The sequence below is a fragment of the Helianthus annuus genome, chromosome 8 (genome assembly GCF_002127325.2).
Source record: "Helianthus annuus cultivar XRQ/B chromosome 8, HanXRQr2.0-SUNRISE, whole genome shotgun sequence".
In the NCBI taxonomy this organism is placed as follows: Eukaryota; Viridiplantae; Streptophyta; class Magnoliopsida; order Asterales; family Asteraceae; genus Helianthus; species Helianthus annuus.
This window is the reverse complement of record NC_035440.2, coordinates 85,481,963-85,500,215: the sequence shown is the minus strand read 5'-3', so window position 1 is coordinate 85,500,215 and position 18,253 is coordinate 85,481,963. Positions and strand designations below refer to the sequence as shown.

At 38.5% G+C, this 18,253-nt stretch overlaps 1 protein-coding gene and 1 long non-coding RNA gene across 2 annotated transcripts; one reads left to right on the top strand and one right to left on the bottom strand.

Moving 5' to 3' along the window:
• Positions 1-6,877: 6,877 nt before the first annotated feature.
• On the bottom strand, positions 6,878-8,535 carry LOC110873286. Its single transcript, XR_002555015.2, has 4 exons — positions 8,166-8,535; positions 7,954-8,074; positions 7,337-7,589; positions 6,878-7,251 (listed from the first exon to the last, which is right to left on the bottom strand). It is a non-coding gene; the product is annotated as an uncharacterized LOC110873286 (long non-coding RNA).
• Positions 8,536-11,621: 3,086 nt separating this feature from the next.
• On the top strand, positions 11,622-13,244 carry LOC110873285 (ammonium transporter 1 member 3). The gene has a single exon (XM_022122219.2). The coding sequence runs from the start codon at positions 11,688-11,690 to the stop codon at positions 13,080-13,082; it is 1,395 nt and encodes a 464-aa protein (XP_021977911.1). The 5' UTR covers positions 11,622-11,687; the 3' UTR covers positions 13,083-13,244.
• Positions 13,245-18,253: the final 5,009 nt, after the last annotated feature.

The window sequence follows — 18,253 nt, the reverse complement described above, 5'->3', positions numbered from 1 at the left end:
GACCAGGCAACGAACCACATCTTGTCATTCTCCTCTACCCAAACTTCTAGACCTACGATTTTGTTTGGAGAGGATCTACGGTCACAGCCCCAATAGGGGTCTTTGCTTCCATTAATGAGTTCCTCATTCATGCATCGAGCCTAGTAAGTCTTCTACTTTACTATTTCCAATGCAAACTCTTTTCAAAATAGAGTCCGGACAAAATTCATGTGAAACAAAATTGTTGGCAGACAAAAGGTCTTACGAAGAAAAGAGTTTTGCAAAGGTTAATAAAAGCCCCATATCTGGGCAAAATATTTAGATCTTTTAGTACCTTTTTCTTGTTTCTGATGTATGTATGGAATAAAAAATTCCACTCAAGTAATATTCTATATTTTAGTTTAGGTCCTCTACGTAGGAATTATTTTATTTGCATTAGGGTTTTTCCTAATGTCATAATAAGATAATATATCATTGTTGTTAAAGGCCCAACACTTCAAATTGCAAACTCCCATGGGCTGAACATGTGCCTTCTTTTGCAAATAAGCTTAATTCATGTCCAGCCATGTTCCTTGTTCTTCAGGTATTGATAGATATCCCAGAAAGATCCCATAACTCCAGATCTGGGTTTTCTATAAAATGACCGAGAACTCTTTCCTTCGTACGAAAATCCAAGGTTCTTTCGATAAAAATATATAGTTAAACAACATGAAAATTCGGCCGCACGAATATACCAGTTGTCGGCATCCCCGCCACATATAGCGGGTGCTTTTTCTCAATCAGCGGCAAACCATAGCTCATAAGCGTGTAGTTAGGTAGTTCGGTGCTCGTAGGTTTATCACTCCGACAAAGCGTGTAAACCCCGTCGCCCGGACCCGCTTCGCCGCCCGGACACGCTCCACCGACGTACAAGTACGCTACGCCGCTGCTCGAGTACTCCCCGCTTGCCGGACACACTCCGCCATCGCGCAAGTAATCTCCGCCTCCGGGCACGCTCTGTCGCCGCGCATGTACACCCTGCCTGTCGGTCACACTCCGTCACCGCGCGAGTACACCCCGCCTTTATGGACGAGCTCCATACAAGCATTTCTTGTCTGTTATCATGTATTATAATAAAATACATCACTTACCCGTCAAAACTGCCGATTCGGAAAGAGGCTATGAAAACTCTAGTCTTTAATTTTGGTGGGATTAAAAGAAACGTGCCTGAACTCCTTTTTTAGTTCACAAGTCTTTTTTTAAAAAAACTTTTGTACCGCAACTTACAGTATTTTGCATACATGACCCATAAAAATGTTATAAACTTATACTTTGTGGCTCAAAACACATACTTGTTCGTGCATAATTTTAATATACATATGGACATATACTATTTTAACTAACATATGGCCAAGCATTATTAACATTTACTAACACGATCGGAAAGCTAGGCCGCGCATACGCGTACCAGGCATTCACCTGGATAGCGTCACGGCACATGTCGGACACGCACTTCGCCACCCGCTCACTTCAAACTAGTCTGCTACTACGCGTACGGGGCAAACTCTACCCACATATTCACCGGAAAAGATCTGCGCACGAGTAAACTCGGCTTGTGCCAGTCAAACTCCGCTACGCAGTAATGCTTCATCCACCAATTTTGATTATGTTGATTAAAAAGCTACTTGCGAGCATGTATAATGTATGTATATTTTTATCACATGACATACATGTTACATGTAGTATGTTTATATATACGAGTATACACTCGCCGCTGATCTACCACCAATATTTGAGCACAATGCTACTGACGTTCATTTTACAGCAACAAAGAGAGAGTATCATGGTGTAACATCATTTTTTGAGCCAAAATTGATCCCAAATTTATTTCACGAAACACGGATGCATAAGAACGAACGCCAAGTTTCGGTTCATTATACTCCACATATCAGACTCTTTTTTGCAACCCTGCAGGTTGCAACACATGTATATACACATATCCTATATGCTTATTTCATATGTGAAAGCTAAACTTCAAGATCGTATCTGACCCGCCGTCTCCAGCGGACAGTTTTCATGGTTACGCCAACTCTGGCGATAACTTTCTTTGCCGCACCATTCCCAGCGCGCACTTATTTTGCCATTTTTGTCCTGATAATCCCTTCTCAAGCATTGGTTGAAACTCAAAACACCTTACTATATGGCACACTCTAGCGTGACTCGTTGTTTAACCGGCACACTCTTGGCCGCCATACTGGTAGGTTTGCGTGATCGTTCTTACCCGCCACTACTGGCGGAAGATTTTAGTCAACCCGCCACCACCGGCGGAAAATTTTATCCACCTCGCTATTTGGGCGGTCGCTTTCCTTCCACCCACACCTCTTGCAGACACGTTTATTCGTTTGGCAACCCCCGGCGGACAACTTTATTCGTCTCGCCACCCCTAGCAGACAACCTCCTAGGTCACGGCATCCCCGGTATACACCTTTCTTGGGGGCGCCACCTCCAGCTGACACCCTTCCTGGTCGCACCACCTCCGGCGGGCACCTTTATTCGTCGCGCCGCCGCGAGCGGACAGTTTTCATTCTATCCGCCACTTCGGCGAACTTTTTCGTTCACCCCCACCATCTCCGGCGGATACCTTCCTTGCTCATGCCATCTCCGGCGAGCACCGTCCTAAGTCACGCCTTTAGTCACGCTTATAAACTCATTTTACTATACAAAACACGAGAGCACATGTTGGAAATCTTCAGTTGTCATTCATAAAAGACATAGCTTCCAACCTTCTTGCTTATTCTAATAAATGGGGTTGGGGCGTATATAGTCACGCCACTGCTGTAGCACCCACGTCGCCACTCCACCACCCGTGTACGTCGTACATACACTGGCGTGTCGCTTTAATTGTGTTACTGGAGCTTTTAACGGAACCATGTCACTTATAATGGTTCAATGTTTTCCTCTTTACACTACATCACATTCTACATGTGTTGTCGCCTTATAGCACGAGATCGTACTACCGTCGTTGCACTACTTTTAATCATATATGAGCGTATATCCATTTAACCAGGATTACGGGGTGTCATGTAACCGCCCCGACATCCACATCATCTTCCACATCGTGGACATGCATTTTAACCAAAATGAGACCCTTTACATCCATAAAGCCGGCACTAGAAATTTGGTGGCATAGATCATCTCCACCATCAAAAAGGGCATACGTAAATCATTTTCTTCAAAATGATCGAAACTACATAAACATTCTCGTTGCAGCATAATACCGCCATGGGCAAGACATGTTAAAAAACAACCAAGCTCGATCATTTCGACTTGTACACAAAATAGTCCTTGTCTAAGTAAGACGCGTTTTGGCAAAACTTATGTATACATGTCGATGCTATACACATAATGCAATTTTCTACTTTGTTATTGCAATGCTACTAATGTTTATTTGAGCAACAATAGACCGGGAGACTAGCACATCGGGCTAATCATTCACGCCCCAGCTACAGTTAAGTCTTAAAAGCTGACACTTCGTAAAACCGAGCGGCACATCGGTAGGAATTGACATCCTCAAACTAGACAGCTTTCCCGATAATGTTCTTGCCGTCTCCATCATGACACACCGAGCACATGATTCTCCTGCCAACATTATCTAGCAACATTGAAACAAGGGAAGGGACAGTGTAACACTACAAACGCTACAGAATGTAGTCACCAAAGCCAAAGGTACAACTTTGCTAAGGATAGACCTAAGCTAGAATTCATTATGTGAAGCTACATATTTCGGAATGCGATTCCAGGTACAATCCTATTTTATTGCTTTATTTAGTTGCGCGATACACTTTTATTTGTTCAAACGCGCTTGGCATCTCATTGCACGCCTTTGGTTCGCTTGACTATATACATATATCTATATGATTGTACGTATATAACCTGATATGATAATGCTACCTTAAACATACGAAATCCCAAACGCGTGAACGGAAGGTTTCATCGCCCACACATGCATTGGGCAACGCTCGATCGGCCATTAGGCATGTCGTATGCGCCTATATCATTACTTTTGATACTTAAATCCTAACATGCTTAGCATCACTGAACTGGGCAATTTGCTCGGGACAACACGACTATGAGCAAACATGGTCACAATATTTACACGTGCTATATTATACGTCGAATAATTCTTATGCAAGCACGCGGACCCAGATAGGGAATTTCTCTCAATGCCGCCTCAATCGTTGGATTATTATATTCGATAGACAATCTCGAACTTGGCACAAGCGTTATGTCAGACATCTACACACAAGACTCACAAGTGACAGGTTCTTAATCTCATCCTTAAATATGGTACTCATTCATAACCTGATAGCTTGACGGAATACTCCATAAGTTATATATTTGCTTTTCAAAATGACCTGATAATTCTTGCATATATTAAAAGGGTGCCTATTAGAATGGCCCGCTAAACGAAAAGTGTCGATAAAGGTTTCACCCCTATTGTACGCACACTTATTTACAATACGTTTAAATCGATTAATAAGCATGTTAGAGTCTTCTTCGCATGTTATACTTGCTTGTCGATTTCTTTTTAGTACTTATCAAGTTCAAAGCTACTAACATACTTTAGTAGCACTGAACTGGGGGGCTAGCAGGGTATAGCACTAGTACGCCTTAAAAGTGATCATTTTCTCATAGGCAGCACATTAAGGTGATATCCACTGCACATTAACCCGCATCGACCCTTATATAATGTGGATGTTTCAATACGTCAGACAATATTTATACTTCTCACATCATTTGGCCTACGACTATACCACTTGACACGCATATGCAATTTGGTAGTCAAGACAAACGCACGACAAAACTAGTATACTTGACTATTCGAATAAGTGTTCCACACGCTATGCGACAGGAAAAATACTTATTCGGATATGTATTCTCCACACCAGTCTGCGACATGGATAAAAGAAAACCCTCACGCCACAGTCGGCGAGGTAAACAGACATGCCGCCTACTATAAGCATTCCACACGCCAGTGCGCGTTTAGGAAAGGCATGTAGTAGCTTACATAAAGTGCTCATTCACGCCTAACGCGTATAAAGCATTTTATTATCTCAACGAGTGTTCACTCACGCCAAGCGCGTAGAAAGCACTTTGTTGTTCAAGTGTTCATTAACGCCGCGCGGGTTATAAAGCACTTTCTGATATCTACAAGTGTTCATATAAACATTTGTAAACACAACATACCACCGCATTTGAACTGCATATCACGGTAAAAAACAACCCTGACACGAAATATTTTTCATAACAACAAAGTCAGATGATCAAATTATACAGCGCTAAGAGTGGGCATCTTGGTAATAGATGTATTCAGCCACTACTACTCCAGTGGGTATCTTGGTAATAGATGCACAACCACTGATGAAAAACCAAGTACTTGTCCCACAATTATACAAACATTGTGGGGGAACATAAATAACGCTCTAAGCACCCTTCCGAGGTCACTGAGCATAGCAAGCACTTCTGCAGGGGTGCATTGCATGACATTCTTTCCGATTGCAACGATAATTGCTATAACCGGATCATCAATAACGACAGCTGGTACAACCGCCAGCAGTTCTACATTTGCCTTAGGTGGCAAAGCATCTACATGTGCATCTATGACCACTAATGGCTGCACACTACGACAACGGAGATCCTGATGACACGGACGCGTGGTAAGGATCGTTGTCACATCAACATCAACTCTTTCAATGGGTTGAACGCCGTTAGCGCACTATATGCTAACCAACAGAAGTTACATCAAAGGATGAATATTTTATAGTAGCCCACACGACCGTTCGCACCACAAAAGTCATCCAAGGACGAGACACTGAATTACCAAACTCAGCCTGTTCCAAGGTTCGTACGCGGGACCTAACCGCATACGCACAACCTTAAAAAGATCATGGTAATTCAAATGACAATTGTCTATAACCAATCAGCGTGCATCAGGTTTACCCAACCAATTTCCACGATGAGCAATCGTATAATTTACGTCGAAATGTAGATTGGCTCACTTACCAAGACGCTAATATCAGTAAATACGTCGTGGCATTGTACAAATCTTTAAAGTCATAATGGAAACACAACATACGTGCAATATTAAAGTTTGAAATAATAATATAAATAATTAAAAAAACCAAGTGTTTATGTGTGCGAGTGAAGGAATTAAAAAACAAAACCACAAACTGAAAGTCAAAAATTAAGTAGTGTATTGTATGTGTGAGAAATTGAGAATGAACTATGAAGAAACTAAGAAAAAAGGAAAAGTTATTTGAGAAACAAAGAAAAATAAAAAAAGGAAAAGATATTTGAGAAACAAAGAAAAATTCTTGTGAGTTGTGACCGAGGCAATAATGTAAATAAGCTCTAAATTTTAGACAATTCTTGCCCTGTTCACAAGCTTCAACGTCAATTGTTATTATACTAGGTTGATCCACCCGCGCCTTGCGCGTGTTTCATTTATGTAAAGATTTTAAAAAATTGGGTTCCGATTTTACAATTCTTCTAAACTGCATATGTATACTGGCTTACCATATATATGCCAGTGGGTCTTGCTGGTGGGTGGCGGTTAAGGTATCATAGCTATTTTTATTTTAAACATTGCCTTCTCAGCGTCTTGCTAGTGGGTCACAGTATAGTCTCTCTAACAACACATATCTATAGAGCTTCTAAATACAGTTCAAATGTTGTGCCAATGTGTCAGCAATGAAACTGTGTACAACACTTAACTTATACAAATAAAAAGTGTGATAAATTGATAACCATAGAGCGATAGTTGACCCGAAACATAGTTGAGCAATGCATGAGAATTAAGTGTAAACCATGTAAAATGAGCAAAGAAGCAAAGATTATCAATGGAGTTAGCCAATAAAGCTGAGATAATCAATACAACTTTAAATACAGGCTAGAAAGTATTAAAACATTATGCCAAAACACTTATGGACAATCTGTTTAAAGGTATACAAAGGTAGTCAAATAAAACTAAGAAAGCAGATTCAAGACAGGTTAATGTCTACACAAAATAACCCTTCCCCTCATTTATACAAACCTCAAAGGCGACCGGAAGGGAGGCGAGCGAAGTGTGAAGCCACTTTATAGTCCAGAATTTCATAGAGACAAACGGCTCAGCCTCTTTCTGTGCCTTTAGAGGATTAAATTTGCTAAGTTCCTCACCTCTATTTCGATGCTTCTAGGCACAATTCTAGTTTTCTTGAAATCCTTTGTAGTGTTCCTATCCGATTCAAGAACCTGTCAAAAATTGACCTCATGATTACAATTTCAGGAAAAAAATGAAACCACAAACTTACAATACGAATGAATCAAAGATACATACGCGTAGATAACGAATCGAGGAAATAAGAAATTGCTTCAGGGGAAGATGATAACTATCTATGCCTCACAAATCCAAATAAGAATTTTGTTCCCTAGCATTCAAACCCATTCCTCGTAATCAAAGCCACAGATCTAATCACCACGTCAATGGATTCCATTTATCGTGTTTTTGCCCAAATCTCCATCAATCAGCCTATCAATTTTCGGTGTTTCCTCATCGCCATACCTTCGCCACTGCCGAAAACCCCCAGCTGCTATGGTATTGTTGGAAATTTAGAGGAAAATATTTTACTACTTTATAGATAGATACCTCTTTATTAATCTTCCATGCTTCTAATTTTATTCACAGTCATGTTGCATTCAAATTGTATGAAAATTTAACACATTTTCAACTTAAACCCACATCTAAATACCCATCTAAACACAATTTGTTTACTTATAAACAAAATCCTGTTGCAAACGAATCACTAATCATACAAAAACACATGACCAAAATACCAAATCAAATTTCATCAAACAACAAACAGAATTTGTTACTCTCAAACAAAAACCTTAGAAAAAAATTATGACTAATTCAGATCAAGTTAAAAAAAACCAATAAAGTAATATAAAACTCACCGGCGCAGCTACAGAAACGATTCGTAGATAGCAGAATGCAATGATCATTTTTCCACACAAACGGTTCTTAAGCCTCTGGTGGTTCAAGTCGTCTAGTCACCGAGAACCACCGTCACAGTCCCTTATCAAGATCAAATATACGAAAACTGAGTATCACTAATTTGATCTAAACATCTAATCAGAATTATAGTGCAAGTGTACACAAACCTAACCTTAACAATCGAGGATTGCCTCAAATTGGTTCACCCTTCGTCGGAGCAACCATCACTTGGACCTCAGATGTCAACCTATGAACCCTAGCCGACGGTGTGTGGTGTCAATCGAACCATAATCGGTTGAACAAACACCACCGATACCAGCGTTATTATCCCCCTCGAGTTATGAACCCTAGCCAACGGTGTGATGTCGATTGAACCAACACGCTTTACAATTAGCGAAACGAACATCACCACGAGGATCGCCATCCTCGGTACCATCTATTGATGCGTTTCATGACCCGGATACGTTACCGGAGCCTCGATGGAGGCTCTCTTCCTCTCTCTATCTCGTAACTGATTTGCTGCCTTTCTCTAGCATCAACAGCTATCTACATAAGTAAATACCTAAAGTGCCCCTTGGCACTGTACATAGGGGTGAGCAAAAGGAAAAACCCGACCCTACTCGACCATTACCCGACCTGACCCGAGAACTGATCAAACATAAAATACAGAACCGATTCACTACCCTAAATATAGGGTCGGTTCCGGTCCATAGGTTCAAGTCGGGTTTCACCATGAAAAGAACCGAGAACCGATCCGACCCGATTTTATATGAAAAATTGGAACCAATCTAAATACCTAGGTACTTGGGTTAGGGTCGGGTTGGCTATATTTTCGGTTCGGTTCTCGGTTATTTTCGGTCCGGACCTAAACTTGCTCACCCCTAGTACATAAGAACCTACCGTAAATGTTATATAGATAATATAAAAATAATAAAAATTAATTAATAATTGATTCCAAATAATTAATTAATTAAAAGGGTTAAAAATGTTTAATTAGTTACAAATCATTACACGGGTTTGTATAGTACCCGAAAGTTAATTTACATATTTATAATATTAAAACACAAATATTAACGTATCAATATAATACAATCAGCAATAGATATATTGAACTGAAATATGTTATTAATTGTAATACAGTGCAATGAGTTCGTCATATATTACAACTAAAAAATTAACTTTTTAATAATTAACGATTCCAAACTCGTGTAATATACAGGTTCGTAATACACGTGTAATAATTAATTAAAAAAGTTTATAATTTATATTTTTCTTTTTATACGGGTTTCCAAATAAAGCCACGTATCACTCACTTGTATATTAGTAACAAAATATTAATCTACTTATTTATTTACCAATCTCAAAATAATTATAAGCAACAAATTAACGATATTATCTTTTTAAAACTATTTGTTTACGATAATATCTATTTATTCAACCCGTTTAATACACGGGGTTTTATTCTTGTACTTTAAGTCACTTTTGTGTTTTTCAAGAACTCACTTCTCACCTTTTCAAGCTCATTCAACTGCCTTCAATCGAAAGATTTTGACCAAAATCATGACTAGGCAATATGTATGGAATAAGGCAAAGAAATCATCGTGAGGTTTATTATATTGACACACATCAACATCATTGTAAACAATTGGTATCATGATCACAAAACACATTATAGTATGTTGATGTTGGTTGGTCTCTAATTCATGAAGTACCAAGTATAAGGAGTTACATGATGCATATCGTAACTTAAAGATATAAATAAATAAAACTGATAAGAGAAAAACAATCTTGAAGGTTTACATGAACCCTTGGAGGGTTTATTTGGGTTCTCCGTCGTCAGTGTGATACCTGTCTCTGAGATGATCATTAAGTTACACGATGTAACACCACAATAGGCGGATGTGATATTTGTGGTTTATTATTATGGATTATTGGATTTTAATAATCCTAAGTTTTACCTGTTGGCCTGTTGGCCGATAATAATCCTAACTCTAAAAATTTCCTCTAACAATTCCAACTTGTAAGAATTTGCCCCCCACCGATCCTTTTCTTAATTCATATTATTTAATCACATGGTTCGATCCTCCCTCTGTTCCCCAAATAACTGAAAATTATTGGAAACACTTTTTCTAAAATCTAAAATAATCTTATTAACAAGAGTAAAGTACACGAATAGTCCCTGTAGTTTACCAAAAATTGGATTTGGTCCCTAGCTTTCCAAAAGTACACAGATAGTCCCTGTGGTTTGCACTTTGTAACGCATTTAGTCCCCAACATTTTCCAAAAGTACATGGATGATCCATATGTTATGCACTTTGTAACGCATTTAGTCCCTAACTTGGCCATGCTAAAACCTTTAGATTTGTTGGCTGGGGACTATATGTGTTACAACTTACAAAGTGCAAACCATAGGGACCATTCATGTACTTTTGGAAAGTTAGGGACCAAATCCAGAATTTTGGTAAACCACAGGGACCATCCGTGTACTTTACCCTATTAACAATTATTGTTTAAAATATGATTATAGAAGTTATATTTAAGAGTGTTATAAGTATAATTTCAGTTTAACCTGTAGCATTGAGTTATGTTGTGTTTATTTGTCTTGAGGACAAACCTGTTAATAGGATGAAGGACTTGATGTGCATGAATCTAAAAGTTCAAGGGCTGAATTGTATTTATGAAGCCAGGGCTTTATATGAAAACCTCTTGTGGTCCTCATGATGAAAATGAGATGACTCCAACCAATGATTCGACTGGTTGGGTTTTGGATAACGCTTTGGCGATGTTTGTTTCCCCATAACCATAAAAGAACCTGACCCCTACCATAGCGTTGTTAGTCATGGCGGAATAGGAAGAAAGTGAACATATAGAAAAGACCATCTCATATGTTGGTTAATAGTGTCAATTGATGTTCATCATTTACAATGTCTTGTTGAACTTTAAATCATACTTTCATCTCTCAAATAACATAGATCTTATAACTACTTTCATTATTTTTTTTTTGTATATTATAATCTAAAGCTTTATCAAGATGTTATTATACAAAGATGGAATTTTGTAACAGTCAATGACCATTTTTATGTGTTAGGGGCTGTTTGTTTACCTCTTAATGAGACTCTTAATGGTTCAGACCTTTTACTGGTTCAGCACTTAATGGTTCAGACTGTTTGTTTCACGAGCAGATGTCTAAATGGTTCAGACATTTGTCTCTGAATGGTTAAGATTTATACAGAGTCTGAATGGTTAAGACCTCTAATCTGAATTGGTCAGACATTTGCCTTTGAACGGTTAAGCATCATACATGCTCTTAATGGTTCATACCTCTTACTGGTTCAGCACTTAATGGTTCAGACCTCTTACTGGTTCAACACTTAACCATTCAGATGTTGCCAAAGAAACCCTTACTTGAAAAGTGCATACATAAAGATTCCATAAAGATTCTATGGCCTAACCAGTTGGTACTTTTTTAAATAATCATTGAGTCAAACAAGTTGGAGGTGCTATCCATATGTTGAGTCAAGCCACTGGCTTAAAATGCTTGAGTTGTCACATGAACCATGGGACCATGGATGTAGCTATAGTTGTTTGTACATCTTCTACTTGCAATATTAATAAGTTAAGCCCAATTCAGTATCACCATACCCTCACATTTCTTAGCTTACACACAATATAGTGTGTTTGTGTGTGTGAAACTATGGAGGTTTCATGGGAAACAAGTGTGACAGATTCAATCAATGCCATCTACCTTCTCTTTTCAGCTTACTTGGTGTTTATGATGCAACTAGGCTTTGCAATGTTATGTGCGGGCTCGGTTCGGGCCAAGAACGCCATGAACATTATGTTGACGAATGTTGTGGACGCAGTCGTTGGCAGTCTCTCGTATTTCCTGTTCGGGTTTGCATTTGCATTTGGTGGCGGGGCGGACTCGAACCCGTTCATTGGTACTCAATACTTTGCTTTAAAAGATATCCCCTCAAGTTCTTATGACTATAGTTTCTTTCTTTATCAATGGGCTTTTGCTATAGCGGTTGCCGGGATCACTAGCGGGTCGATAGCCGAGAGAACCCAATTCAGCGCGTATCTTGTTTTTTCATTTTTTCTTACCGGGTTCGTTTACCCGATTGTGGCCCATTGGGTTTGGTCTTCTAACGGTTGGCTCAACCCGGCATCCACAAGCTTGTTGTTCGGGTCGGGTTCTATCGACTTTGCGGGTAGTGGCGTGGTGCATTTAGTTGGTGGAATTGCTGGGCTATGGGGTGCGTTAATCGAAGGGCCGAGGGTGGGCCGGTTCGATGCATTTGGAAAGCCTGTTCAAATGCGTGGCCACAATATGACTCTAGTCGTGCTTGGAACATTCTTGTTGTGGTTCGGATGGTTCGGGTTTAACCCGGGCTCATTCAACAAAATTCTCGTCTCGTATCCCGATAGTTTCGATCAAGGAAACTGGACCGCAGTGGGCCGGACTGCGGTTACAACAACACTATCCGGATCAACCGCCGGCATTGTAACCTTGTTCGGCCGACGCTTACTCGTGGGCCATTGGGACGCTTTAGACGTTTGCAACGGTGTGCTAGGTGGGTTCGTGGCCATCACATCCGGTTGCTCGGTGGTGGAACCATGGGCCGCGATTGTGTGTGGTTTCTTCGCGGCCTGTGTTCTCATTGGGCTCAATATCATAGCCATAAAGTTGCAATACGACGACCCATTAGAAGCGGCCCAATTGCACGGCGGATGTGGGGCTTGGGGGTTGATTTTCACGGGCTTGTTCGCAAAAGAGGAGTTTGTTATCCAAACATACAACTCGGGTAACATAGGGATAACAAGGCCATATGGGCTTTTGTTGGGTGGGGGTTGGGGGTTGATTGGGGCCCAAATTGTTGAAGTTGTAACTATCATGGTTTGGGTTAGTGTGACAATGGGCCCATTGTTTTATCTTTTACACAAGTTGAGGATATTAAGGATATCAAGTGATGAGGAAATTGCTGGGCTTGATATTTCAAGCCATGGTGGTTATGCCTATAATGCATACTCAGAAGAAAGTGGGCCCCAGCGGTATGGTGATTATCTAAGGCTTCAAGATCAATCTTAATCACATATCAACCGGTCTTTGTGATTTGTATATATTGTATATGATGATGATGATGTTTCCTATTTATGATGTTTGTTGTTAATGATTTATGGTATTCTTTTGTAAATTTGGGGTACTTGTTCTTTTGAAAAAAAAAATATTATGTATATTGAAATGAGATATGTGAGTTCACTATTGTGTATCCAAGTTGGGTATGATATTTAAGGCATGAACTTTATACAATGAGTATCACCAATAATTGACATGTCATTTAAAACATAAATAAAGAGATCGTTATGTATTTGTGCTTTTTTTTTAATATTAATGGTAATCCACACATATTAAACTTATTTAAAATCACAAGATCAATAGATTCTGTGGTTGGTTTGTATTGTATGGACCAACTACTCTTGGGAATGACTTTGTGTAACGTTTTCAACTTATCAAAAACGTGTTTTGTAGTTGCACCTATATGTGGCACCTAGCAGCAAATGGAGGGGTCTACTCACAACTCACTATTACAAAATATAACATTTTTAATTACATCATACCAACATAACATAGACGATGGAGATTGGTGGCTAAACGTTGTCTTTAAACTGCACTTTATTGTCTTAGAAGACAACACTCCAATCTAACCATTGGACATATCTAACTATTTGTACTTTCTCAACATAATGTTGAACATGTTGGTGTTCATGTGCTCTCGTATTTTGCTAAGTTGAGAACGTTGACAAATTGCTATCATCATAATAAGTTAGCGACCGATGTTAACAATATAATGCATTATTCCTAACATACAATGCTTGTTTAGAAATAATGCATTAGAGGAGAAAATGAAAATCACTGATTCGCTAAGAGTTTATACCTTATCAAAATAGGTTGGTACAAACACATAGTAAAGTGCTTATTTTAGGCATTCTCCCTGCAACGCCTCTTTCTTTTGGCACAATGCTAAATGCATTTAAGCCTTGTAGTACTACCAAAGGTGAACTATTTTTTAAACCCAGTTTCGAAATTATTAAAGTGAGAATCGTTTGCCTACGTTCTTAGCTTAACATGACACGAGGATGTTTCAACATAGTTAATGTAAAATGCTATTAATGTCTACCTTACGAATGTAGTTAACTCAGGATATGCGTAGCTACACAGGGGCGGAGGTTAATGGAGGCCCGGGGGTGGCTCGGTGCCTCGGCCCCCACCTATTTTTGGCTCATAGTTGTCACACCCCAACCGATAGCGGAATCATCAGGGCATGGCACTGAGCGAAACAGACTGTCCAGAAGTTTCCATAACAATTATCATTACTATTTAGTTTAAATAACACGTCCCATACCATGTCCCAAATAACAAACAAATTATTACAGATAACAACCAGTCAAATATTCTGTTCCCGACAACTCAGATTTAAATAAAACAATTAAATATTGTTCAAATGCTCCGAAAGACCCAGCCTGACAAGATCTACAGACAACTATGCTCTAGTTGTTCGTTCCTGACAGACAACTATTTGTTGGGGGCCTCTAGAGCTTTATTCTAGCCTCGATTTCCTAGCAAGCAAACATCTTAAACACCTGTCACATACGTTAAAATAAAGTCAATACATATAATGTAAAGGTGAGCATACAAGTTTGATAATAGCATATAGAGTTCGAAATAGTTTACGCATAACCAGCACGTACACAGAGGAAAATGAAGCATGTTAATTATCGACATGGACTTATCGATACCAATGACTGCGGGTTGACTGTCCGAGACAGTTCGAAATACATGATTACCACCGTAATCCATGCAAGTAATTGTCCTTAACAACCCCCGTGTGAACGGGTGCTGAGTCCAAACTATAGTACTACGTCGTTAAGGCAGGTAGACAACATTCCACGTGTAAACACAATCAACAAGCATTCATTTAGTCACATAATACCTGCATAATGGTTAGCGTTCAAATAATTGAGTAGTGTGTTCGATTGTGATTTTGATAAGTAACGTATGTAACACCCAAAAGTGCTATAAGTAAAAAGGGATCGAGTATACTTACAGCGATTGGTTGATGGATTGAAGGGAGCGCTTAAGAGTAGGGTTAGCCTGAACAGTTCGATAGCATAACGATGAATACACGTGTTGGTGCATTCATCTGTCGTATTCGTCTTATGTCGAGTCTCAGTTTCGGTGCGGATCTGAACAAGCGTGACATCATCAATATGACATCACAAGTGACATCATAATGATGACATCACAAGTCATCATTAATACAACATGCACGTGTAGTTAGAATTCATGAATTGTGAAATATGTTGAATTTAGTTTGAATAGTTGACCGTTTGAACAACATGTACGTTTGAAGGCTTTCGTTTGAACATGTTCGTTTGAAAGGGATGGCCGTTTGAAGAGTGGTGTGTCACCTTCAAACGGTCAGGGTCATCTATTATAAATAGGCTTCAAACTGTCATCATTTGTAACAGTCTTGATTCCGACGCCGTGGTGCCGTCGAAGTGTCTCCGTGACTGTATTTGCTGTATAATCAATACAAGAGGCATTTATTAGTGAATCCAAGCTAAACGAAGACCAAATTAATGTATTCCGCCTCTGATTCGGTCTGAGCGCTCTTCTGATCGACTCATAAGGTCGTTTCACGGTCCTACATGTGGTATCAGAGCTCAGGAGGAAGAGTTCTTACCGTTTAGCTCGTTTTCGCTAGAAAATTCTAACTTCTACACCTTCTTTTTAAAACTGAATAAGTTTTCACGGTTAAAATCGGCTATAATTTTCACAATGTGTGCGTAAGTGCATTTTAACAAACCCTTGAAAGTTTCAGCTTAAAATTCGAAGAAAAAGTGGTAAAAATGGATTGAAAATTGGTGACCGTATGAACGAAGTCTGACTGACCGTTTGAAAAATGCACCTTACCGTTTGAAATTGCACATGACCGTTTGAAAAATGCACCTTACCGTTTGAAAATGTTGGGTTAACCGTTTGAAGCAAGCACCTTCCAGTTTGAGGGTGTCACCGTTTGAAACATTGTCACGTGAAAGTTGTTCAGGTCATTTAAAAACATGTCAGTTTGCATGTGAATTTGGGTTGTTGACACAATCAAAGTAAAATTAGACATTAAACATTTGCATGTGAACATTAGTGGATATTAAGGTCCAATTAAAATACAATTGGTATTATAAAATTGTCAGCCTTTAAAAATTTTGCATGGGTAGTTGATAAAACATATTGAATCGGCCCAATGAAATTAATTTGGGATTGTTGATTGTCGGCCATATATCATGTGATGCCATTCATTGATCAGTGTGCTTGTGATAATAAGAATTGCATGTGAAGGTGTCAGCCCACTAAAGTTGTCGTTTTGTGCATAAGATAAGCCCATAACATCGGTCCAATAGATTTGTTTTGAGTATTAATATTGTCGGCCCATGTGCTTTAGCTGATCATTGGTTCTCGGCCCTATCATATCGATTTGCAAATTGATTTAGCTGATGTGATTTGTTCTAGTTTTTGTTGACCACTTGTGATTATAAGTGTTGAATTGAGTGTTTGAACAGTTTGTGTTTGAAAAATGGAAACGGTTTTTGATGAAAATGAAAACAAAAATCTTGAATGTTTAAATAGTTGGTATATGAGAACTGTGGATACCAATTATAGAAATGTGAGTACGGACATTTGGGTTAAAAGTTTTGAACATTTCATGTGTCAAAAGGATGAAACGTTGGAGGAGTTGGAAATACGGTTTAAAATTTTAACGGGCAATTTGAGGAATAAGGATATTAGAATATCAAATGATGAAAAGATATCGAATTTGACAAATGCGTTACCTGCTAAGTGGGATGAATTCTTGGTTGAGCTAAAAAAGAAAGATTTTTTTCAAGAACTTTATTCAAAACAGTTCTTTAATGAGGTTAATGCAGAGTTTCGTAAGGAAAATAAGAAAAAGAAGGAATTTTTGAACGAAATGGAAAAGAATTTACAAAAATTGGAATTGGATGTACTTACTGAAATTGATAAAAGAATTCGTGTGTGTCTTGTAACAAAGAGTAGTCTGAAATATGATGTTAAAAGGAAATGTTATATTGATGAAAGTATGAGTCCTTTTGATTTCGTTAAACTCTTTTGTGCAGGAACATACAAGATGAAGACAGAGCAAGTTACAAAGAATGAAGAATCTGTGAAGCTTGGATTTTCAAGTTCAGAATCAGTGTGCTCTAAATGTGACAACTTTAAGACTGACAATGACAAACTCTTGAAGGATGCGGAAAGTTTGACATCGGAAGTCAAGAAGTTGAGCGATGAGAAGCAAGCTGATATTAAACAGATTCTGGATTTACAGGGAAATTGTAAGAAGTTGAAATCTGAGAATGTTAAACTGTTAAATGACTTAAACAGTTTAATATCAGAAAACAAGGTTTTGAAAGAAAAAGAAAAAGACTTTGAAAGCAAAAAGAAATCTTCAGAAAATGAAGATTTCTGGATAAAGCTTGAGAACAAAAATTTGAAAGCTAATGAGACAAAAATTCAAGAACAGATAAAAGTTTTGGAAAATGAAAAGTCTGTTCTTGAAAACATGAAGAATGAAAATGAAAAATCAATCAAGTCTCATCTTGAAAGAATATCTCAGCTTGAAAATGAAGCTGAGAATTCAAGAAACAAGATTGATGAACTTGAGAAGAAATTGAAAGGTTTTGTGACTTCCTCAGACAGTTTAAATTTTCCTTGTCCAAAACCAATCAATTCCATTCCAATAAGTGACGATATCACAAACTTTGACAATGTCAAAGTTGAAGATTGTGATGTGAAATCTGATGATGAAAATGAAAAAATTGAAAAACAAAAATTGTTTTTGAAATTAAAGAAAAAGTTTCAGAAAACTGTTCTGCAATCAACTGAAAAAGGTGAATGCTCTAAGCAAAAACCTTTGAAGAAGAAAGCGGAACAAAAACAAAAATTAAAACTGAGAAAATTGTACAAAAAGAAAATAAAAGCTCATCAGATCGATCATCCAATCAAAATCAAAAATCACAAAAATTGAAAAATGAAAACTCAAAAACTGTTGGCAATAAGTGGTGCAGGTCGGACCACAGTGCTCAAAAGCCAAATCTAGCAAATATGAGGAAGGAATATCACCAAGCCAGACAATGCTATGATCTGAGCATTTGGTGTGAAGGTGGTACATGGTACGATAACAGAGTGTG